The 23,822-nt window shown below is 44.2% G+C and overlaps 1 protein-coding gene across 7 annotated transcripts in view; it reads left to right on the top strand.

Moving 5' to 3' along the window:
- Positions 1-23,822, top strand: part of LPP (LIM domain containing preferred translocation partner in lipoma) — a 715,450-nt gene that overhangs the window by 638,830 nt on the left and 52,798 nt on the right. For all 7 annotated transcript variants that reach the window (XM_033958126.1, XM_033958131.1, XM_033958125.1 and 4 more), the window contains 2 exons: positions 6,212-6,326; positions 9,831-10,000. In XM_033958126.1, the coding sequence (XP_033814017.1) occupies positions 6,212-6,326; positions 9,831-10,000 (285 nt within the window). The remainder of the gene's footprint in view (positions 1-6,211; positions 6,327-9,830; positions 10,001-23,822) is intronic.

The following is a 23,822-nucleotide window of genomic DNA, read 5'->3' as shown; positions in this document are numbered from 1 at the left end:
CCCTGGTGATAACATGCATGAGCGAGATGGATAAGATGTTATTAATGAAACTTTACTTTAAAAATAGGTTAATGAAATTTTTCGGGGATTTAGTTAGGATATTTCCGGATGTCTCTAGAACAACTCAATTGAGAAGGAAAGAATTTCTGAAATTGAAGGATAGAGTTTTGGCTCTAGAGGCATCTTTTTACCTGAAATTTCCTTGTAAATGTATGATTAAGTTACAAGATACTGAGTATGCCTTTTGGGATCCTATACAACTACAACAATTTTTAGTTGCGAGAGAACAGAAATGAGTTTGTTTCATCTAGCTGAGAACAAGAGGAGAAATTAAATTAAATTAATATCCCAATTAGTAAGGAATGATTCAAGGTTGTTTAGTATGAACCGAGAATTATAGTCCTTTAGTTTTCTTGAATTTTTTAAAAATAAGAAATAGTAACATATTCTCCCCATTAATGCGGGCTTAAAAGGAATTATGTATGCATGATTTGATTATGTATTGTTTTGTGTGATTTTTCCTTTTTTCCTTTGGAATTATTGAATGTTGTAATGTATTCAAAATTATAATTTAAAAAAAAAAAAAAGTTTCAATTTGCTTTTGTGTTTACCTCTTTCATTGTATTTATAGGAACACAATTGTAAGTTTTCTGTTGAATTGTGCTTGCTGTATACTTGGGTGAGTCTCTTCATAAAGAAATAAATATAGACCTATAAACACGGGCCTCCCAGTTCTCTTATTACTCTTCTGCTTTACTCCCAGAAGCTCGGCGTTCTTGCGCATTCTTTGTGCCACGGTCTCAGGCCAGCAAAAGGGGCGATGGCTCTGGGACCCCCGTATAGCAGAGGCCCTAAGCTTAAGTGGCAGGTAGGGCTGGTCTCAGTTAGGAGTGTTCCCGCTAAGGTGCGCTGGCCTGAGCTCGCGCACAAAATATTACATCGCAGCGCAAAGTTTCTCTTCACAGCGCACACACGCGTCGCAAAGGTAAGGGGAGGTAAGGTAAGGGGACGCATTGGGGGGATTGCACTTCCCCACAATTGCCATGCTTCGGTTCCTCTTCTTCCTTCCTTCCTCCCCCCCCCCCGCGGGACCCTGCGGCACCATCAACTCTTACTCCCTCTAATGTCGGCCCTGCAGCTCCAGACTTCCTCGCACCTTCTCCCCTCCCCCTTTGGATCGCTATTATTTTAAATGTTATAGCCGCGGAGCTGTATCCATCAGTGGAGATGTCTAACCTCGGCCTGCCCCGGAACTCTTACTGCAGCAGCCGCCCGTCTAGGCAGGAACAGGAAGTCACTGTTGCAGTAAGAGTTCCGGGGCAGGCCGAGGTTAGACATCTCCACTGATGGATACAGCTCCGCGGCTATAACATTTAAAATAATAGCGATCCAAAGGGGGAGGGGAGAAGGTGCGAGGAAGTCTGGAGCTGCAGGGCCGACATTAGAGGGAGTAAGAGTTGATGGTGCCGCAGGGTCCCGCGGGGGGGGGGGGGGGGGAGGAAGGAAGGAAGAAGAGGAACCGAAGCATGGCAATTGTGGGGAAGTGCAGAGCTGCAGGGAAGAGTGTTGCGGTACCCAGCTGGAGGGAGAAGGAAGATGAGGGAGGGAATTAAAGGAGATGCCAGGGCTTGGAGCATAGGAGGAAGGTATGCCAGTCTAAGGGAAAAGGAAGGGGGAGATGTGAGAGCATGGAGGGGGAGCGAAAGATGGAAGAAAAGGAAAGGAGAGAGATGCCAGAGAATCAGGGAAGGGGAGATACCAGACTATGAGGAGAGGTGTGGGAGAGGGAAGGCGAGGAGAGAGATGCCAGACCAATGGGGTGAAAGGAGAGATGGAAGGGGGAGGCATACAGTTTCTGGAAGGGGCATAGAAGGAGAGAAGATGCCATATAGGGGAAGAGAGACGGCAGACAGTGAATGGAAGGAAGAGAGTTACAAGAAGATGAGGAAAGGAGAAACCACAGAAGACAAAGGTAGAAAAAAATTTCTATTTATTTATTGCTTTAGGAGACATGTGTCACTGTTTCTGTGAAGCATTGTATGCAGAGTCCAGCTTCTTGCTGGTTCAATTTAACCTTTGTCTATGTATTTTTATTTTATCCCCCCTTTTACAAAACTGTGAAGCGTTTTTAGCACCAGCCTTGGTGGTAGCAGCTCTGATGCTCAGAATTTTATGAGCATCAGAGCTGTTACCTCCGTAGCTAAAATCCACACTACAGTTTTGTAAAAGAGGGAGGGGTTAGTTTGTGATTACATATTCCTTACTAGGCGAAGGTGTTTTCTGTGTTCTGTGTGTTCGAAAGACATGGTTTTCTGTTAGGATTGACGGTGTAGGATTGATCTGTGCTGGTCTGGCTTGTTTAGTTTTACAATGGGTGTATTGATGTACTGCTCACTGCAATATGTAAGATGCTGCCTTTTCCTAGGTACTCATGTGTGACGTGTGGTTTGTTACTAAAAATCATGTTTTTCTTACAGATGGGGGGGGGTGCCAAAAAATGATGGGCCCCGGATGTTACATATGCTAGGTACGCCACTGTATGTAAAGATACCAGAAAGCTGGCGTAGCAAAAACTTCTAAGTTTTGAGTATTTAACCCTCCCACAATCTCACGGGCACTCGTTTCAAGTTTATTGAGATTTTGATTTAAACGCAATATCAAATATTTTCAATGCGTATAACAAAAATAAATTTGGGGAAATAAATAAAACCATTTGAACCAGTGTTCCCGCTAAGCTGCGCTGGCGTGCGCTGGCGCACAAAATATTACATCGCAGCGCACACGTTTCTCGTCACAGCGCACGATCGGAAGAGGCGTACGGCAGATGGCAGGGCGGCGAGAGGAGAATCGGGCGAGTTGGCTCATAACTTGCTGGCGCCCGATATTTTTGGCTCACGGTGAAAAAAGTTTGCTCACAACACCCGCCCGCTTAGAGGGAACACTGGTTAGGACGCCGGTCTTTGACCAGAGGGCTGCCGCGTGAGCGGACTGCCGGGCACCCTGGACCACCGGTCTGACCCAGCAGCGGCAATTCTTATCTTCTTATGCTGCTTATTGTAATGAAATGCTGCCTTTCATACTGAGACAAGCAAGGCCGTGTACCTAATTAACGAGAGGGAACAAGAAAGGAACTCCCCAGATCTCCGTTTCTGTTCGAGTCTATACGGTAGACACTTTTAGTTAAACGGCAATGTTTTTGCTGTCCACGGAACACCTCTGCTACGAGAGAAATCATTGAAACGTTCGCACTGCGTAGAGCCTTTTTCATTGCTAACTGAAGCTTGGTTTATAATAATAATAAAGTTCCTTCCCTGTGGAGATTTAAGAACTCAAGATCATTAAACATTTCGTGTGGCCCAGGAGGACCAAAGCTGTACTAGGGGCATTTGTATGAGAATGTTTAGGTTCCGAGGGAGTAAGAATTGATTTTAAAACGTCTGTCTTGTGCAAAGCCCTGGCTGGCGAGAATGTTTCTGTCTGGTGTATTTTCCCATTTTCCTGTTTAAGATGAATGAATATTGAGAGTTCATAAGGAAATACAGTTCATCTCTAGAGCTCATCCATTTCAAAAGTGGTTCACACTGTACTGAGATTTTTATTTTTTTTCAAGTCTGAGCTGCAAGAAGATCAGAAAATCTAATGAATGTGGTTCCCCATAATATCCTTCATGTAAGTTACTTGGGCTTAAGCTGATAGAGATTTCTACCGCTCCGAAGCTGTTCTATGAATGTGAGAGCACTGTCGGAGTATTTAGTGGTCCTGGACCACGGTAGAAACCTCTACTGCGGCTTAGGAAATGGGGGATAATTTTCCAAACGTGAAATCAGCCACTGAATCTACGCATAAGAACATAAGAATTTGCCTCCGCTGGGTCAGACCAGAGGTCCATCGCGCCCAGCAGTCCGCACCCGCGGCGGCCCATCAGGTCCATGACCTGTCAGGTTATCTTGATTTAGCCCTATAGCCCCCTTGTTTTTATCTATACTCTTTCCATACTCTTATCTACCCTTATCTGTATCCCTCAACCCCCCTATCCTTCAGGAATCCATCTAATCCCTCTTTGAATCCCCGCATCTACTTATTCGATGAATATTTCAGCCACATAGAAAATAACCTACAAGGTAGGGTTACCAGATTTTCCGTCTGGAAAAACCGGACCCCTAGACTCATTTCATGCAAATGAGCAGTTAGGGCCGGATTCTGGAAGCCGTGCCTAAATCAGCTGGCGCCTATGTAAAATTTTAGGCCAGGATTTGAAAGGCCTTCATTTCAGGTGAGAATCGCGCTTCCATCCATAAAAAACGCTCACTTAGGCATTAGATACCGCTATGCGCCGTGCAAAAAGTGCCTATTTTTTTTTTTTTTTCAATTGTTGAAGCTATTAAGGGGATTTTGCCAATTAAAAGACCCTCTTTTATCAAGCTACATAAGGGTTTTTTTTAATTGCTGCAGCGCCAACGCTCATAAGAATTCTATGAGCGTAAGAGCTTTTACTGCAGTTGCCGGCAATAAAAACCCTAACACAGCTTGAGAAAAGGGGCTCTAAGTTAGTCACCCTTTACATCAGGGGTGTCCAACCTTTTGGTTTCCCTGGGCCGCTTTGGTCGAAAAAAATGTTTCTGGGGCTGCACAAACGTGCAAACGCTGCAGCAAGACAGAGGAGGGAGCCGGCAAGACGGTAAACATCTGAGGGCAGCAGAGGAAAACACTGCATCGCCCTCCAGCGGGGCTGCACAAAATACTTCACTGGGCCGCATGTGGCCCTCGGGCCACAGGTTGGACACCCCTGCTTTAGATAATCTGGCCCTTACTGTTAGATACACTCAAATACTTACATTTTCTCTGAATTTCCACAAATAATGAGGTCGGTGCTAGTCTGCAGACTTAAAAGTGGTGAAAACATCCCTTTCTGTACTTAGAGGGGCAGGATTTTCGAGGAGGAAAATCAGCAACTTAAGAACATAAGAACTGCCTTCTCCGGATCAGACCTTCGGTCCATCAAGTCCGGCGATCCGCACATGCGGAGGCCCTGCCAGGTGTACACCTGTCGTAATTTATAGTCCACCATATCTTTATATGCCTCTCTTAAGGAGATATGCATCTAGTTTGCTCTTGAAGCCTAGGACGGTCGATTCCGCAATAATCTCATCTGGGAGGGCATTCCAGGTGTCAACCACTCTCTGAGTGAAGCAGAACTTCCTGACATTAGTCCTGAACCTGTCCCCCCTTAGCTTCATTACATGTCCTCTAGTCCGTGTCAATTTGGACAGTGTAAATAATCTTCTCTGCTCTATTTTGTCGATTCCTTTCAGTATTTTGAAGGTCTCGATCATATCCCCACGCAGTCTCCTTTTCTCAAGGGAGAACAATCCCAGTGTTTTAAGTCGATCCTCATATACCAGTTTCTCCATACCCTTCACCAGTTTTGTTGCTCGTTTCTGCACCCTCTCCAGCAGTTTTATATCCTTCTTTAGGTAAGGAGACCAATGTTGGACGCAGTATTCCAAGTGTGGTCTGACCATTGCCCTATAAAGCGGCATTATAACTTTCTCCGATCTACTCGAGATTCCTTTCTTTATCATGCCCAACATTCTATTTGCCTTCTTTGCCGCTGCCGCGCATTGTGCATAGGAACTTGCTGAATAGGAACTAACTGAACCACAAACATCAGGATATTTAGGATGATTTAAAATATTGCACCAAATATATCTTTTGTCTCTTGCCCCCTCTTTTGCTAAGGTGCGCTAACTGCTAAACGCTAACATGTCCATAGATTAACATGCATGCGTTAATGTTTAGTGCGGTTAACACACCTTAGGAAAAGAGGGCCTTAGTCTCTGCTGTCATCTGTCACTGGCATTACTTTCCATTGGGGGGGGGGAAGGCTTGTGGGCCCACCGCTTGTAAAGTCCCTACATGCACCTGGCCTGTTGCTGCGTCGGGGAAGCCTGGCGGCAGTGGCTTGGAGAAATCGGCAGCAGTGGGAGCAGGGAGAGACAAATAAAGAAAGACAGATATCTACAATGTTATTACATAAAAATTAGTAGATGTCCTGTTTTGAGGAAAAAAAATCAATGGTCACGTTACGCATACTACGACTCATGGCGTATTCTCATGTACACAGCAAAGTTTTGAAAGTCTGTCTTAATTAAGGCCTTTCTTTCAGACCTAAGGCAATAAAATGCTTGCCCCTCCCTCTCTGTCATTGCAGGGTGGATCCTCAGTTTCCGGCCCAATCCCAGGCATGAGACCCGAAGATGAACTGGAGCAACTGACTAAGAAGATGCTGTTTGATATGGAGAACCCTCCCTCCGATGAGTATTTTGGTAAGAAAGCATCCTTAGTACGAGGCAAATTCTTGAAGCAGCACCTATCATAATACCAGATTTGACTTAAGTAGTTAATGAGGCCCCCCTCAAAAATGAAAAGGGGGGGGGGATGAACGGTGCTTGCAATTTTCAGTTATAGTGGATGAGAAAAGAGACTTAGTCAAGGTGCCTAGTCACCCCTTTTGGTCAGTAGAAGGGTTTCGAATTTGTCTCAACTTTCAGAGATGAAGATTCTCAATCTACATAGAGCATTTCATAAGGAAAGACCAATAACACGGATGGAACTTAACATATTTGACGGGGCAAAAGGCAGAATGCTATCTACAGAGAGTAGGGTTGTTGAGATGACTTCGCCAAGGGGTTCCCGAAGGAAAGAGAAGTCCAAATCTTGTCTTTCAAAAATACTTTAATCAAAATATTTCCATTTGGGGTGTTTCGGAATGGAAATATTTTGCTTAAAGTCTCTCTGTAGATTCCTTTGACTGTTTATATAGGGTTTTTTTCCCTCTCTATTGCTCGATTGGTAGGATGGTACATTCTACCTGGTATATAAGAAATCAAGTACCGTGTTTGAAGGAATAGAAATCCAGAGGACTGTATCCAATGATTATTATATTTACCCTCTTAGAGGGTGTCTGCTGCATGTCAGTAATGTTCAGGCGCCACGTAGAGAAATGCCGCTAGCAGAGCCTAACGAAGAACTTAGGCGCTGATGAAGTAGGCTGGGGTTTTAAAGGCCTCATTTGCAGTGCTTAGCTTTGTCGTAGAATTGCGCCTAGGACACATGGCTCCGCCCCCAGGACCACCCGGCCAAGCCCTGTTCTGCCCAAGCCATACCCCATTCCGTCCCCCAGTCCCGCGCCCCTCGACCTGTTTGCTCATTGGGGCGGCATCTGCGCATGCGCTGGCGTGATGCGGACAAAGGGCTGGGTTTTGAAAAGCCGTCCAGGGAAATCCGGACGCCTGGTCCTCCTATGCCAATGCCTTAGTTGGCCCTTCCAGAATTTCCCTCACAATGCATAATTGCAAGTGGGGTGTGGACCTGAGAGGGTCAGGTCAGGGGCGTGGCCAGCACTTATGGGCACAATTATAGATAACTGTTGATTTTGCGCATGACGTCAGTTAGGTACGAGCATTTGCACCAGCCACTTAGCTGACATAAGAGCTCACGCCTTAAGATACTGCAGGTGCATAACTTAGGACTTACATTAATATTCTGTAACAGCAATTGTATGTAGACATTGATCACGTCTCCCCACTACTTACCAATCTTCACTGGCTCCCAGTACTTTCCAGAATTCATTTCAAATGCTCCTGCCTGGCTTTCAAGATCATTCACGGCATCCTTCCGCCCCTAATCCCTCTATCCTTCCTCGCCCTGACGCCTGCTACCACCAGATCAGCCCACAGACATAAACTATCCTTCCCCTTTCTACACGGCATCCTCCACGCAGGTAAACTGGGAAAATCCCTCCTCTCCAAAATCACGAGCCTTTGGAACGATCTCACTATCCCGCTGCGGAACCTGGGCTCCCTCCAACTATTCCAAAAACAACTGAAAACCTGGCTTTTCTCTAACATATAACATCTCTTCTCCTGTTACATCCCCTCTTTATATATCCCCTTGTAAATCTTTCTCCTCTCTCTTCCTATATTTTTAAGCCTTGTAAACCGTGTCGAGCTCCACTCCCGTGGAGGTTTAGTTTAGTTTAGTTTAGACATTGCAGTTAGGTCACATCATCTCATATTTGGGTGACCTGTAGAAAAGTACCCCTCTTATATCAGAAGCTAAAATATTTGTTGTAAGGGCCAATTTAACTTCTAAATTCTAATTCTTTCCCCAAGTTTTAATGCTCTGGTATTTTTCTGGCACCGTGCCTCTGTGAATAAGGTATTTCAGGCCTTTTGTGCAGTTAGGGTCCCGTTTCTTTTAATATTTTTCTGACCGATCACCCAGTGAAAAAGGCCAAATGAGCTGAATCCACGACCGTGATGTGCATTACACATTTCCTGCCTAGAGTTCAAATGCCACGTTAATTGCACTGTGTCCCGTGTCTTTGCTGGATCTCGGCATCGTAAAAGTGGTTAGATGCAGAGAGGTTTTAAATTGCTCAGTCTAATTAAATGTCCGAGCGAGCTTAGAGGAGTTCTGAGAAGTCAGGAAGAAAACGTGTTCAGGTCATTAAATGTGATCCATTCAGAACGACTAAAGAGGTCAGCGCTACGCTCGTAATTGGATGTAAGCTGTGCTCTTTCCTTCAAGGCATTGTGCTGCTAGTCAGGTGAGAGATATAACTAGAAGAACTCTTTTAAGCTCGCTCGGACATTTAATTAGATTAAGCAATTTAAAACCTTTCTGCATTTAACCACTTTTACAATGCTGAGATCCAGCATTATATATATCGTGCCAGCATCGGCTCTTAAACATAGAAACATGACGGCAGATAAAGGCCAAATGGCCCATCCAGTCTGCCCATCCACAGTAACCATTATCCCTTCCTCTCTCCGAGAGATCCCACGTGTCCATCCCAGGCCCTTTTGAATTCAGACACAGTCCTTGTCTCCACCACCTCTTCCGGGAGACTGTTCCACGCAACTACCACCCTTTCTGTAAAAAAAGTATTTCCTCAGATTACTCCGGAGCCTCTCACCTCTTAACTTCATACTATGCCCTCTCATTCGGGAGCTTCCTTTCAAATGAAAGAGACTCGACTCATGCACATTTATATTACGTAGCTATTTAAACGTCTCTATCGTATCTCCCTTCTCCCGCCTTTCCTCCAAAGTCTACAGATTGAGATCTTTAAGTCTGTCCCCATACGCCTTATGACAAAGACCACCCACCATTTTAGTAGTCTTCCTCTGGACCGACTCTATCCTTTTTTATATCTTTTTGAAGGTGCTCCAGAATTGTACACAATATTCTAAATGAGGTCTCCCCAGAGTCTTATACGGACGTCACTTCCTGGACCCGTGCCTAGGAAGTGCCGTCAGAGGAAGAGCCGCCGCTGGCATGAGCAGCGGTGTGGGTTTGCTGCTCACGCCGCAAACGTTAAAGAGGTGTGGGGGAAGGGGAGAAGTGCGCACATGCGACAGGAGGGGGCGGGGAAGGTGCGGATGGGGTGGGAGGCAGAGAAGAGGGCGGGGGGCACCTCTCACCGTCGCTAATGTGGCAGTGGCAGGGGTGAGAGGCCAGGGGTTGATGCTTTCCTTCAGCTTCTGGCACCTTCAAACTCCAGCATGCTCCCTTCTAAACTTACCTCACTGAGTGGGTCATTCCAGCCCCTGGTTTAGAAACTGTGGGTATGGAGTGGTGGGGTTCATAGATGGACCTCTAACAACATATGGCTCGGTATGACCGCCCCTGACTAAAACTGGCCCCGGACCGTAGAATATCCACTTTTCTCGCAAGTCAGTGATTTTCATCAAGCGCGGGATCTGAACTGGCTAGGACAACTCTCCCAGGGCTCTGAATCTTGTCTGCTTTACTCCTGCTTCCAGGGCGTTGTTCCCGGTGTGGCGAGAATGTGGTTGGAGAAGGTACCGGTTGTACTGCAATGGACCAGGTGTTCCACGTGGATTGCTTTACCTGCATGACATGCAATAATAAGCTCCGTGGACAGCCCTTTTATGCTGTGGACAAGAAGGCCTTCTGTGAACCCTGCTATATCGTAAGTCCTTCAGCTCGTTTTCTTAGTCGTTCTTGGCCATCAGTAACACACTGATCAATAAAGCTGAGGAAAACGTGTGACATTTTTGTCCTCTTGACAGGAGTGACAAGAATAGCTAAGAGGTTAATTCTATAACAGAGCACTTTGGGGGGAAGGCACATAGGTACATGTGTTGCTCCCATTTCATAAAGGCAACCTTGTGTGCCTATGGACTGCATATATAGGCTTTCTGTGGTACAACCAAAGTGATTTACATATTCTATACAAATACGTTTTCTGTCTCCACTGGGCTCATAATCTACGCTTTCTGAACCTTGGGCATGGAGGATTAAGTGGCTTGCCCTGGGTCACTGGGAACCATCCACAATGGGAATTGATCCCAGTTTAATCTCAAAGAATTTGACACTTTCATAGCTTGTAGAGTTCCTTTACATTTCATTGGGCTTGAGAAAACCCTCAATTTTTTTGTTTTATTCTAGTTCTGATGTACAAAATTCTTAAACACTTTTTAAAAATTTTCTCTTTTGTATATATAATTATAATAATAATAACAGTTTATATACCGCAATACCGTGAAGTTCTATGCGGTTTACAAAAGATTACAAGAGGTACAAAATGAGTGAACTTAAGAGAGAAGAGAATAAGAATAGGTCAAGAAAACCGTTATGTGGCACTTCTCTTCAAATATTAGCTGAAAATGTCCTCCAACAAGGCCAATGGACTTCATCAGGGAGATAGTGTAAGTGCCGGTTTCCAATATAGTTTTAGATCATTGTCCGCTCTGATGTTTGCACCTCAGCACTAGTATAAAATTGAAAATGGAGGGTTTTCTCGAGACCAAAGTGCAAGCTTCTAGGAAGTTCTTAGCATGGGTTTCTGAGGTCTCTGTCTCTCTTGAGTATACTTACTTTGGGCACATTTATTTGGGTTTTGTGACTTGAACACAGTTACCCAGGTTCTCACCCCATTGCACTAATCATTAGGCTGCTCCCTCTCCCCTCCCCCCCATGTGCCTTTCTAAAATATTACTCCAAAGATTCTGTACAAGGTTACACCTGCTCCAAGCAGCGGCGTAGTGAGAGTGAGAGGCCCCTCCCCACCCTCTCCTCCATCCCCCACTCCCATCCGCTCCTTCCCCACCTCTTCCTGCCCCACACACATGCCCCTCTTCCCTTCCCCTACACCTCTTTAAAGTGTCTGTATATGGCCTTTTGGTTGAGGATGGGCTAGGGAGGGCTTCAATGGCTGGGAGGGTGTGGATGGGCTGTAGTGAGCTATGACAGAGACTTCAGCAGTTGTAACCCAAGCACAGTACCGGGTAACATAGTAGATGACGGCAGATAAAGACCCGAATGGTCCATCCAGTCTGCCCAACCTGATTCAATTTAAATTTTTTCTTCTTAGCTATTTCTGGGCAAGAATCCAAAGCTCTACCCAATACTGTGCTTGGGTTCCAACTGCCAAAATCTCCGTCAAAACCTACTCCAGCCCATCTACACCCTCCCAGCCATTGAAGCCCTCTCCCGCCCAGCCTTCCCCCAACGGCCATATACAGACCGTGCAACTCTGCCCAGTACTGGCCTTAGTTCAATGGGTAGAACTTTGGATTCTTGCCCAGAAATAGCTAAGAAGAAAAATTTTTTTTAAAAAAATTAAATTGAATCAGGTTGGGCAGACTGGATGGACCATTCGGGTTGTTATCTGCCAGGAAGTGATGTCAGAGGGAGAGCTGATGCTGGTGTGAGAAGCCGGTTGGGGTTGCTGCTGACGCCTGGAACATTAATTAGGGTACGGGGGAAAGAAAGGGCCACAGTCAACCACCCTTTCGGTGAAGAAATATTTTCTGGTGTCGCCATGAAATTTCCCACCCCTGATTTTCAACGGATGCCCTCTTGTTGCCGTGGGTCCTTTAAGGAAAAAGAGATCCTCTTCCACCTCGATACGGCCTGTGATATATTTGAACGTCTCGATCATGTCTCCCCTCTCTCTGCGTTCCTCGAGTGAGTACAGCTGCAACTTAGTGGAGGGACAGGGAAGGAGCAGAGAGGAGGATGTGTGCCGGCACCCCCACCAAAATGGTGCCCGGGGCAGAGCCCCTGCCCCCCTTTACTATGCTACTGGCTCCGAGGAACTTTTTATGTATTAGGAATGGGAAGCCAGAAAATGTTTTTCCTATCGTTTGCAGGAAAGTTCATTGTATTTGCTGCTCTTTGGCCATTTTGTCCCTGACAAGAGCAAAGTTGGCGAGTGCGCACTCTCTGGAAAGGGGGTGAGTGCATTATGCATGCAGGCGCAAGGGGCACTCTCCTTGCAAACTGTTGGCAAATGAGAAAAACCTGAATTTTCTTGGGGGGGTTTCATTGGATAACAACATGGGACATAGCACTGACCAATGCCCCTCACTCCTACATGTGCTACGTGTTATGTAAACAACATGCAAATGGACTGCAACAGACCCCCAGTACTCTTTATCCTATTATTATTGGGCATGTACCCCTCTTTGTTATATATTTTTTTCTTTTCTTTTTTCTTTATTTATCCATTTATTCTTATACATCAAAATTCTCAATAAAAATAAAGACTTTGCCATATTTTAACAACAAAAGAAATATAAAATTAGGTCATCAGACCTCAAAACTTAAATTGCTCAGTCTTATATAGTCCACATGGGAGGAGGAGATAATTCACATTTAGAGAGAATATTGAAAGAAAAACTTGTCATCTACAAATCAAATTCGTAGTGTTACATCTTTGAAATTACATGGGCCTATTTAACTGGGGTCTATTTGGAATTGGCTCAAACTGAGGCGCTAGGCCAGGGGTGTCAAAGTCCAGTCGGGTTTTCAGGATTTCCCCAATGAATATGCATGAGATCTATTTGCATGCATTGCTTTCACTGTATGCTAATAGATCTCATGCATATTCATTGGGGAAGTCCTGAAAACCCGACTGGATTGTGGCCCTCAAGGAAGGACTTTGACACCCCTGCACTAGGCAGTGATACTCCCTTTCCTTCGAGAAAAAAATTGCAACTGGGAGGGTTCAAAATAAATTTAGAAATTTTGATCCAGTTGGATCATACACTTGCATGGACATCTTAATTGGAATTTTGCTCCCTCTTTTTCCTGGTCTGACTTGTTTTCGAGACGTCTGGAAACATACTAATCTTACTTTCTAAGAAGGTCACTTCTATAAGCCTAAAAAATGGTCTTAGACATGCCTCCTTATCCTGCTGGAAAACAAATGTCACCAGAAGAGTCGAACGAGATATGACCTCCTCCTCCGAGGTTTCCAGAATATCTGTTATATTCAAAGGACTTGAGTTTTCAGGCGAAGCCACTGAGGGAGGAGTCTGCTTGTTTGAAACTGGCAAGAAATATATTTTATGAAGTTAATATACTTTTCTTTACCCCCTTTTTATTGTATACTGCTCAGTTTTATAACGCATGAAATATAGTATATTGCATATTGTATATTACATGAAATTACTGGCATAGCGAGGGAGGTTGGTGCCTGGGGTGGCAGCACCTGGCATCGCTGTGCCATGCACCCGCCACCCCCGCGTACCCCTTGAAGTGGTTGTCAGCATGAGCAACATCTTCCACCCGCTGCTCGCGCCGGCGTCAGCTCTCTTCTGACGTCACATCCTGGCTCCGCGCCAGGAAGTGACATCATTAGGGAAGCCAGCATGAACAGCAAGAAGATGCAACTCGAGCTGGCAAATATTTAAAGAGGTATGCGGGGGGTGTCAGAGAGGAGAGGAGAAGAGGTGCCAGAGCCACCCTCCCCCCCCCTGCATGAAAGTAGTGGTTATGCTTCCTCTATGCGTCCTGGTATGAGTAGGGTTACCAGACGTCCAGATTTAGCTGGACATGTCCGGGCGTCTGGAAAGCTTTTCAAAACCTGACACTTTGTCTGGGTTTTGAAAAGCTACCACTTCGGGAGGGCATCTGCGCATGCACGGATGTAACACGGTGACATCACGCGCCCACCTCGTGTTTTTCCCCTTGTTTGCCCGTTTTCCGATCAAGTCATGCAAATTAGCTAAAACCCCATGCAAAGTAGCCAAGTGATTGATGCACTAACATCGCTTGGCTATTCCCGCCCCCCCCCAAAAAAAAAGGGGGGGTTAGCTTTCAGAAAAATCGACAGGTCTGCCTAGGTTTGGTGTTTTTTTTCAATGGCACAGATATTTTGTATGTGCATATCGATCGTTCGTCCAGAATCGGCCAACAGCGATCCACTTGGTATCTTTAGTTTCAGGTTTATTTAAAATTTGATTGTCTCGCTTATAATACTTCTAAGCAATGTGCAATTTAAAAATGGGATCTTCAGTGAGATTTTAACTAGCGACCTTATGGGTGAAAGGCCTGTCTCTGTGTCTATCCAGTGAATTAGTTCAGTGCCTCAGACCACCGTATCTGATCGCCTCAGTATGCGAAAAGTCTCACTGCATACGCCTGTAGTGCCTGGAGAGCAGATTATCAAACAAACAACAAGTAATTTTATTTACACCTGTTATTTGACGTCATTCAAATTACAAAAAGTTTCTATTTGCCCCTTGTACCACTCAAAGTCAAAGGTACTCTGTGTGCAAGAGAGGAGTGACACCTGGTGGCCAGACAAGAGGTATACATGTACGTCTATGTAGTGGGAGCTGTGGTTTATGGGACTAACTGAGAAGGAATTAAAAATAGGGGGAAATGAGAGGAGCTTAGGGATCCTAGGTAGTTGTGAAGCCTTATGGTGGCATCGGCCCTGGAAGAATTGGGTCTAATTAGCTAAAATAAAAACAGTCTCATTCTGTAACAATCCTGTGAAGAAAAGCCTTAAATGAATGATTCATTGCAGAGCTCAGTGAAGTGGCTTCAGCATAATGCAGCACTGCGTCATCTTCTCTCACTTTACCCTCCAGGTTCTACACCTATCCCCTGCCGAAAATGAGTGAGGAACAGGGTTTTATTTTCGGCACTAAAGTCACACAACATGCTGTCACTATAATTCCTTGAAGCAATGCAGTGCATTTTGGAGTACTGATGTCCAAAATGTACAGGAAATGCATGTGCGATCTGAAGGGACTATGAAGGGGATTGCATTGTCTCATGTTCTGTTGGTATTTATTAGAGAATGACGTGGGGACAAATTTTTCCCCATTCCTGAAGGAATTCAATTTCCCCGTTCCGTCCCCATTCCTCTAAGCTCTGCCTTAACCACACAAGCCTCGAACACTTATGATTTGAAAGTGTTTGAGGCTTGTGCACATGAGGACAGAGCTCAGGCATTGGTGGAATGAGGCATTATGACATCACAATCTGAGCTCTACAATGTTGCTACTTAGGATTCTAAAGTGTTCGAGGCTTGTGCAGATGAGGACGGAGCTTAGGCATTGGTGGAATGAGGCATTATGACATCACAATCTGAGCTCTAGAATGTTGCTACTTAGGATTCTAAAGTGTTCGAGGCTTGTGCAGATGAGGACGGAGCGTAGGCATTGGTGGAATGAGGCATTATGACATCACAATCTGAGCTCTAGAATGTTGCCACTTATGATTTTCAAGTGTTTGAGGCTTGTGCAGATGAGGACGGAGCTTAGGCATTATGACATCACAATATTCTATCTTCCATGTTAGACTGAGTGGACCGGCTGCCTTACTGTTATCTTAAATTATGCTATAACTTGCAGCTACTTTCTGCTCGGGTTCCCAGCTAAACTCCCTGTTCCTTACAAGATAATTCAGTGCACATTTAAGATTTTGTATATTTTAGAATTTGATATACAGCACCTTCCTGTGATGCACCTAACCAGGTTTGAAAAAGCTTCTTTGCACAGGCCTTCCACTCTCATTAGTAGCATCTTTGTAAATTAACCTCTATATAAATGGCTTCCATGCACAGGATATAGGATTTTGCACTTAAAGGCCTCACCTTCTGCTGAATGCTCTGCAGTATGGAGACTTTGTACTGATGACTTCAGATTATTCAAACCCATCACTTACACACTTCATTAGTCTGAGTGAGTTCTTGGCCAGAGCTCAGTAAACTTCCAGTATGAAAGAAAAGAGAGCTCTTCCTTGGCTGCCATTTGCAGGGCGAAGGGCTTGGCCGTGTGCGGTATCGGTTGCTTGGGTACCACACCACACAGAGAGCCTTTTTTTTCAAACCCCGTTTACAGTTTACCTTTGACAATAGCAGTGTATAAACGTACGAGGTGCGATCAAAAAATACGGTGAATGGTGCTGCGGAGCTCCATCCAGCGGAAAGGCAGGGATGCGATGTGTCAAACCTTAGTAACAGCGTGTGCTTGTTCGGCGCAGTCAGACGGTTGTGAGCTACGGTTGAGAGAAGGTGTGTTTTTAAAATGTGCCGTAAATCCTGGATCACGGACAACGGATTAATATGAAATTTTGTTTCCAACTGCAAAAAAGCGCTGAAGAAACACTCGAAATGTTAAAATTAGTTTTTGGTGATGCTGCAGTGACAATGCCGATGGTATCTACACATATCTACTCCAGCAATTTTTTACTTTTTCCCTTTTCCTATTGTATTCTCCTTTTATGTATCTAATCTAATAAAACCCTTACCCGTGTATGTGCTGTTGAAACGGCGTGATCCCTGCCACCATGATGTGTGCCTCCGTGCCGAATTCAATTTGAGGCGCGTGGGGCAGAAGGAGGTTTCCCCCATCAGTAGGAACCTGCAGCAGTTTAAACATTGCCTTTCTTCCATGACACTGCGACCCTGAAACCACTGCAGACCACCACGAAAACCTGGTAAAAGGTAAAATGAAGGGAGAAGAACTACTGCTGGACAGGGGGAGCAGGGAAGGGGTGGTGGTGGACACGGGGTAGGTAAAAGGAAGGGAGAAGGGCTACTGCTGGACAGGGGGGAGCAGGGAAGGGGTGGTGGTGGACAGCCGAGGAAAGAGAGAGACAGAAAGAAAGACAGACAGCGGCCAAGGAGAGAGAGAGAAAGAAAGAAAGACAGACACACACATCTATTCTAGCATCCGTTAATGTAACGGGCTTAAAGACTAGTTCTTTCTATAAAATTGTAGTTCTTCTCTCTTTTCCCATTGTTCTCGAGTCATAAGTATGTTTGTTTAGTTGGTATATGTCTAATAATTAAAAATGTTTGTCTCCCAGCTATTTTTAAATACTTTGTACAACGCTTTGTACTTTTGGATAAGCATTTAATCAATAAACTATGAAACTATATGCAAGTAGTTCGAATTATTTCATAATGGTTGTGAATTGGTTGAAGACGAGAAGAGATCGGGACGTTCTTCAAGAACAAAAACCCAAGAGAATGTTGAAAGAGGAAGCGATATGATTCGATCAAACGGGCGATTGACTCTTAGGATCTGAACATCTCTTAGGGTTCTGTTCAAAACATTTTAACAACAGATTTGAACATGAGATGAGTGAGTGCGACCTGAGAAATGGGCAAATGGTTTCATCCTCCATCGTGACAACGCTCTATGTCACACATCGCTTCTGGTACGGTAATTTCTGTCAAATAAAAACATAGTGTGTCCTCATCCCCCTTATTCACCGGATCTGGCACTGTGAGACTTCTGGCTCTTCCCCAAAGTCAAAAGGACCGTGAAAGGTAAATGTTTTGAATCGATTCAGGACATCGAGGCATCCACGACAAGCGCAACTAAAGACATTCACGAAAGAGGATTTCCAGAAAAGCTTCCGAAAGTGGCATGAAAGGTGGGATAAGTGGGATTGATGGCAATGTGTCTTTTGCTGTAATCTTTTTTATTTTTTTTAAATTTAAACGTTCACCGTATTTTTTTTTTTATCACACCTCATATACCTTATAGAATATAGAAATATAATTTAATTTTAATTTAAGTTGATGAGGCTGAGTGAGTTCAGCGCTTAACGGGCTATGGGGGTTTTATGTGGTTTATATCGACAGTTAACCAGCCAGGTGGCAAATTCACCTCAGACTCTCTGCCAAAATATTCAGTTATTTTTAGCTCCATTATCCAGTTGTGCCACCGAAAATTAGCGGTTAGCTCCAAACAGGTAATTTAACCGGCCAGAAGTCATTTCTAGCCAGTTAAATTGCTTTGAATATCGACTCCCCCATCCCTACCCCCACCCCCATGTTTTGCATGTGTATGCCTTATAAAATACCCGAATGCGGGTATGTTCATGGGGCAGTGAACATTTACACCGGCTGGCCGATAAACACGTGTGGGTTCATTTCACCTGTGATTCCTGCTGGATTTATCCTGGTATTTTATAGTCATATAGGAGCCTCGGAGACTTTATAAAATAAGCTTTAAATAAGAAACCTTGGCCTCTCTACCAAGGCACTGATTGTAAAATTGCCTTGGAGGTATCAGTTAGGTGACCAAGTAGCATTGCCTTGGAACGCCCCAAATCCCGTCCCTTTTCAGATGGATAATTTTAACCATTTTATGATTCATACGGACAATTTTGTCCATTTAAGTGGCCTGAATATCAAAAGAAAAACACTTCTGCAGTCAGCCCTGCTGGCAATTTCATAAGTGCTTTTGAATATTGGCTTCACTGATTATCAAGAGGGGGGGGTTAGTTTACATTCCTTAAAGAGATGTTTGCCGTTGATCTTTGAGTTCCTTCATGTGGATGCTTGTAAATGGTACTGTGTACATTTGGTAAGGAATAAAAATGGATGAGTAATACCTTTCCAAACTTTCTATTAACGACCGAAGAGAAACCCGTAGCCCAAGCCAGCTGACTGCTTGCCAACGAAAGCATTATCTGAAAGAATTGGCCACAAGGTTGATGCTTCTTGAATTACTCCGGCTCGGGCGATGCCCCTGTTCTGATCACTTGGGCATCAGGATATATTCCATTGATTTTCTATTTCTTTCTAATACACTACCAGTAAGTGATGAGAACGTGTCCCGCCCGCCCTTATCCCTATCAAAGTGTCATTCACTGGAACAACATGAGGAGGACCTGCTTAAAACAAAACAGGAACACTGCAAGGGAAGAAAATCTTATCGTGTCGGCATTCCTGCTTGTCTATGGTCGCATTCAAGTTGCTGTCGCCATTTTCAGTCTTTATTTGTCTATATCCTTTAATTTTCAAATTTTATGTTCATTAAGATTCAGCAGCTGAGACATTTCTGCCCAAATTTTGTATAGCGCACCATAAATTAGGCTCTAATGCCAAATAACTTGATTGTTTTAATTTTTTTAATTGGCATGGTAATTGATCGCGTTGTTTAAAATATATTTTAAAAAATTATTTTAAAAAGTAGTATTCTCTGTCAGAAAGGGACTAGAAGGGGGTGGGGGGGGGGTGAGGCAGTTCCTGGGAGGACGCCATGGGCCAATCCTATTCTGAGATAAAAGAGGCCCATTGGTATAGGGATGCATATTTGTCATCAGAAGGAGAGAAGCATTGTTCAGGGAAGGAACCATTGACTTCCAACCCCCACAGTGACCATAGTTCCCAGTCCGGAAGAAAGGTTCCTGGGTAGTCAACCGTCTGCTACCAGAGAAGTATATTTGTGGAATCCCCCCATCATAAACCGAAGGGGGGAGACTCGGCAGAGCAACGGGTGTCTAGGGAGTTCTTCCAGCATGCCAGCTATATAGGGGGTAAAATGATAAAAGATCACCTAGGTGAAAGTCCAAAACATTCCTATTTTAAACTAATTTTTGTAAAGGCTCTTTAACGTGTGTGATACAAGCCTTGCATGTGGTAAAATCCATATAAAATCACTCCCATAATGCCACCATGAGTTCTGCCGTGCCATCTTTCAGTTCAGTGAAGAGGCTGTGCATGGATGTAATAACCATTCATTGCCCACCGTGTAAGAAAGGAAACTTCAAGTTGAGAAACCTGATTGAAAGGCGAACCAGGGCCAGAACTTTCCTGCTACTAGAACTCAGCCCAAAGAAAGCATCCAGGATTCCTACAAAGTCCAGATAAAGTGGCCGTGTGACTTAGAAGACACCAGTGAGAGTGGGAACCAAATGCAGAACCCCAACCATTTGTAGGGATCTCTGCACTGGTTGTTGACAAAGTCCGGAATTGTGGGTGGGGACACGTTCTGGCTTCTGGAGCAGGAGGTGAAAGTTCTCTTCCCTCCCTTTTCTGCCCCTCCACCCTTAAATGTTGTCGGGCTGCGAAGAGAGCAACATTCAAGAAGCAGTAGCAACGGTGGCCTCACGCTAAGATTGCTGGATGGAAGAAGTGGGTGAGCGCTGCCATTTGAGCTACATCAAGCAGCCCCACTCCAGCAACTAAACAGTTGATAAAAGAGACAAGTTACAGTGAGAGCATGCAGTCATGAAGTAGGAAAAGTCAAAAGGAAGTAATTTCCAACAATTCAGTAAGCTTCTAGGTCACTGGGAGAATGGTATGGAAAATTGAATAAATAAGGTCTTAATGGCCATGAAAGTGATGAATGCAAAAATAAAAAATTGCAAGATGCAGGTCACAGGGTAGCGGTCCTGGCATTCCAAGAGATAAAGTAAGAACTTATTACAGGATTGTAGAATTGACATGGAAATCTATAGGGTCATGACTCGAGCAGTCCCTGATGACGAGGGAGACTGAGTCCAAGTCTTTAATATTTGGTTAGGCCTCTGGGCTGCTGTTCCCTGCATGTGCCTCCAAACCTCAGGTACTGAATTTGGAAGGACAAGTATAAATCATGACTGGTGTAGAATGAGTAAAAGTTCATTTGGTTTTTCAGAAAGTGAAAAAAAAAAAACAGGGGACACGCAATGAAATTACATGGAAATACTTTTAAAACAAATAGGAGGCAATATTTATTAAAGCTGTGGAACTTGTTGCCAAAGGATGCAGTTAAAGTGGTTAGCGTAGCTGGGTTTAAGAAAGGTTTGGCCAAGTTACTGGAGGAAAAGGCCATAGTCTGCTATTGAGACAGACATAGGGGAAGCTGCTGCTTGTGCTGGAATCCTGCTACTTATTTGGGTCTCTGCCAGGTACTTGTGACCTGGACTGGCCACTGTTGGATACAGGAAACTGGGCTTGATGGACCACTGGTCTGACCTGGTGTGGCTATTCTTAAGGACATATTTGCTCTGCTGGCTAGGGACCAGTAGTCGTCTTACAAAAGAGATGGAAAAGGATGCCAAATCTATTCAGTGCTGGATTCTGACCTTCCGCATTCTGGCCAGCTTGATAGGTGAAGATAAGGTTGGCAACTGGCCACATTGTACATGGCCAGGCAAATAGCTGGCAGACTTTGGAAACGTGTTTTTGTTGTGACTGGAGGAATGCAGCCTGCGGTTGACTTTAGAACAGTGGATTACAAGCAACCATACATAAAAATGAAGGGTAGAGAGGCCTTCACTCTCATATTTTACCACTGGGGCCATTCAGAGATGGGGGAAATCATTATGTTTAAGGGTTTCCACTCTCTTCTGTAGACGGTCAAAGTGCAATGTCCTGACTAGGCTTGGCCTGAACAAAAAACAAAATCTGTAATGATTAATGGATAAGATAATTGCAAGCATTTCTTTTAGTTAGACAATTAAACACGTGGGTCTAATGTGGGCAGGACCAGCTTTGCTGGGTCTTTTCTAGTGCAAAATCTTCTGCTTTCTCTTCCCCTGAATGCTGAGACAAGACGGCCTCCTAGGATTTCAAATCAGTCTTCAGACTTGCTGGGTCCCTTCTTCAGGTCTTAAGTTCTTGGAATCTCCAGAGTAATCGAGTCACTTGGAATTCCATTGACACAACGGTAAAGCAAAAATGAAAATCATAAGATCCTTTAGTAAAACAGAACTGAGCACTTAAAAAGATCAAAATGTGAGGATAACATGTTTGTATTACTCTAATCCACTTAGACATGAAAGTGTTGTGTGGATAAATGAATGAATGAGCACTTTGGATATGTTACAGTCTGTGTTAGTTGCATGTGAGTCTTCATGACTTCAGCCACAAGCAACTTGCCACCCTTAAAGCTTTTAGTAAACAGTAATTTTGTTCCCTCAGGCTGGTAAATGTTAGTCAACCTACTTTTCGTACATGAATGCTTCCCTAGAATAGGTTTCTGATAACCGTAAGCAAGGTAGTGCCTTGATTTACTTAGCTGTTATGCTAGGACACTTCAAGCTCTTACTCTTTCCCGGGACTTGAAGAGAAAGGGAAATGTTCAACATGCAAATATTTCTGGTAGTCTGGCTACTTTGTCATTGCAGAACATTGGCAGTTAGTAGGGCGTCCCCCTCCTGCCCAAAGCTTTTATTTGGTTTGATTAGGGTAGGGTTGGATTACGGGTATTACTTGTTGACAGGAAAATGGAAGGGCCTTGTCTTTTCCACCTACAATATAGTAACCTAGGTAGATGATGGCAGATAAAGACCCGAACAGTCCATCCAGTCTGCCCAACCTGATTCAATTTAAATTTTTTCTTCTTAGCTATTTGTGGGCAAGAATCCAAAGTTCTACCCGGTACTGTGCTTGGGTTCCAACTGCCAAAATCTCCGTCAAAACCTACTCCAGCCCATCTATACCCTCCCAGCCATTGAAGCCCTCTCCAGCCCATCCTCCCCCAAACAGCCACAACAAACAGGTAACCTTCTGGAATGAGTAAAGAAAACCATGGATTTACTCTTGCTCATTAAATATGATAACAGAAAAATTCAGAAGGGAAAACAAAGGAGGTACTGATAATTCCCCAATGATAGAACCCAAAAGAACCATGTTTTTTCAAATGAGGTTCTTTTTGGTTCTATCACTAAATACCAGCAATACAAAATGTATGATGGGGAGAAGAAGACCGCAGAGACCCAAAGGCATATCATACTTGGTAATCTGGACTAATATGTTGCCTATACGGATGGACTAATATCTATCATTGGTCAAAACCTCTACCATATTGAATAGTACACAGTCAGTTCTCAATGTTCAATACTGCAAACACATATCACTTATGGAGTGGGGTGAAATTAACCACTTATTTCTAACATTAATCCCAGTGGGAGCCCATTTCACCAGCGGGATCCAAAAGTGCTTCAAGCTAAAAATAAAATTTCCAAGGTAAACCATAATCCAAGTCTACACTCCGCAAAACAAAAAGTGAGACGAAAAATATAAGTGAAATTATCAGTTCAGAGCTTGAACCACTTACCCACTTCCACCCGCTGTGCAAAGAGGATCAAATTGGCGCTGGAAAAACTCAAATGTCAACCAGAACCATCCAATCATTTTGTATTCCTGGTATCATGTTTTAATGAGCATCAGTGATCTGCAGTTTTGTTTGTTGTTGTCATACTGGGACAGACCGAGGGCCCATCAAGTTTCCAACAGTGGCCAACACAGGTCCCAAGTACCAGACAGAAACCCAAAGAGCAGCAACATTCCAGAGCTGAGATTGTGATGTCATAATGCCTCATTCCACCAACACCTAAGAGCCAACCTCAGCTGTGATGTCACAGTGGCTTCACTGTCCTATACCTGGCTCACATTAGAGCTGCCATACTAGGACAGACCGAAGGTCCATCAAGCCCAGAATCCTGTTTCCAACAGTGGCCAACACAGGTCCCAAGTACCTAGCTAAATCCCAAGGAGCAAACCAGATTTTATACTGCTTATCCTAGGAATAAATAGTGGATTTCTCGAATGCGAGTGGTATTAATTAATCTTCTTGAATACACATTCTTTAATGTGTCAAACTTGTAACTCTAGAGCACAGTGGTTGCCTGTCTGGTTTCAATCTTCTACAGCGGGTTACTGCTACACTAAAAATGGCCTTGGTGCAAGGGAAAGACCCACACAAGGGCAGGCTAAGGCCCTTCTACATCCTACAGATGGAAAGTGGATGAATCTTAATTAT

The sequence above is a fragment of the Geotrypetes seraphini genome, chromosome 9 (assembly GCF_902459505.1).
Source record: "Geotrypetes seraphini chromosome 9, aGeoSer1.1, whole genome shotgun sequence".
Lineage (NCBI taxonomy): Eukaryota > Metazoa > Chordata > Amphibia > Gymnophiona > Dermophiidae > Geotrypetes > Geotrypetes seraphini.
The sequence above is the reverse complement of the archived record's forward strand: the minus strand, read 5'-3'. Positions and strand labels throughout refer to the sequence as shown.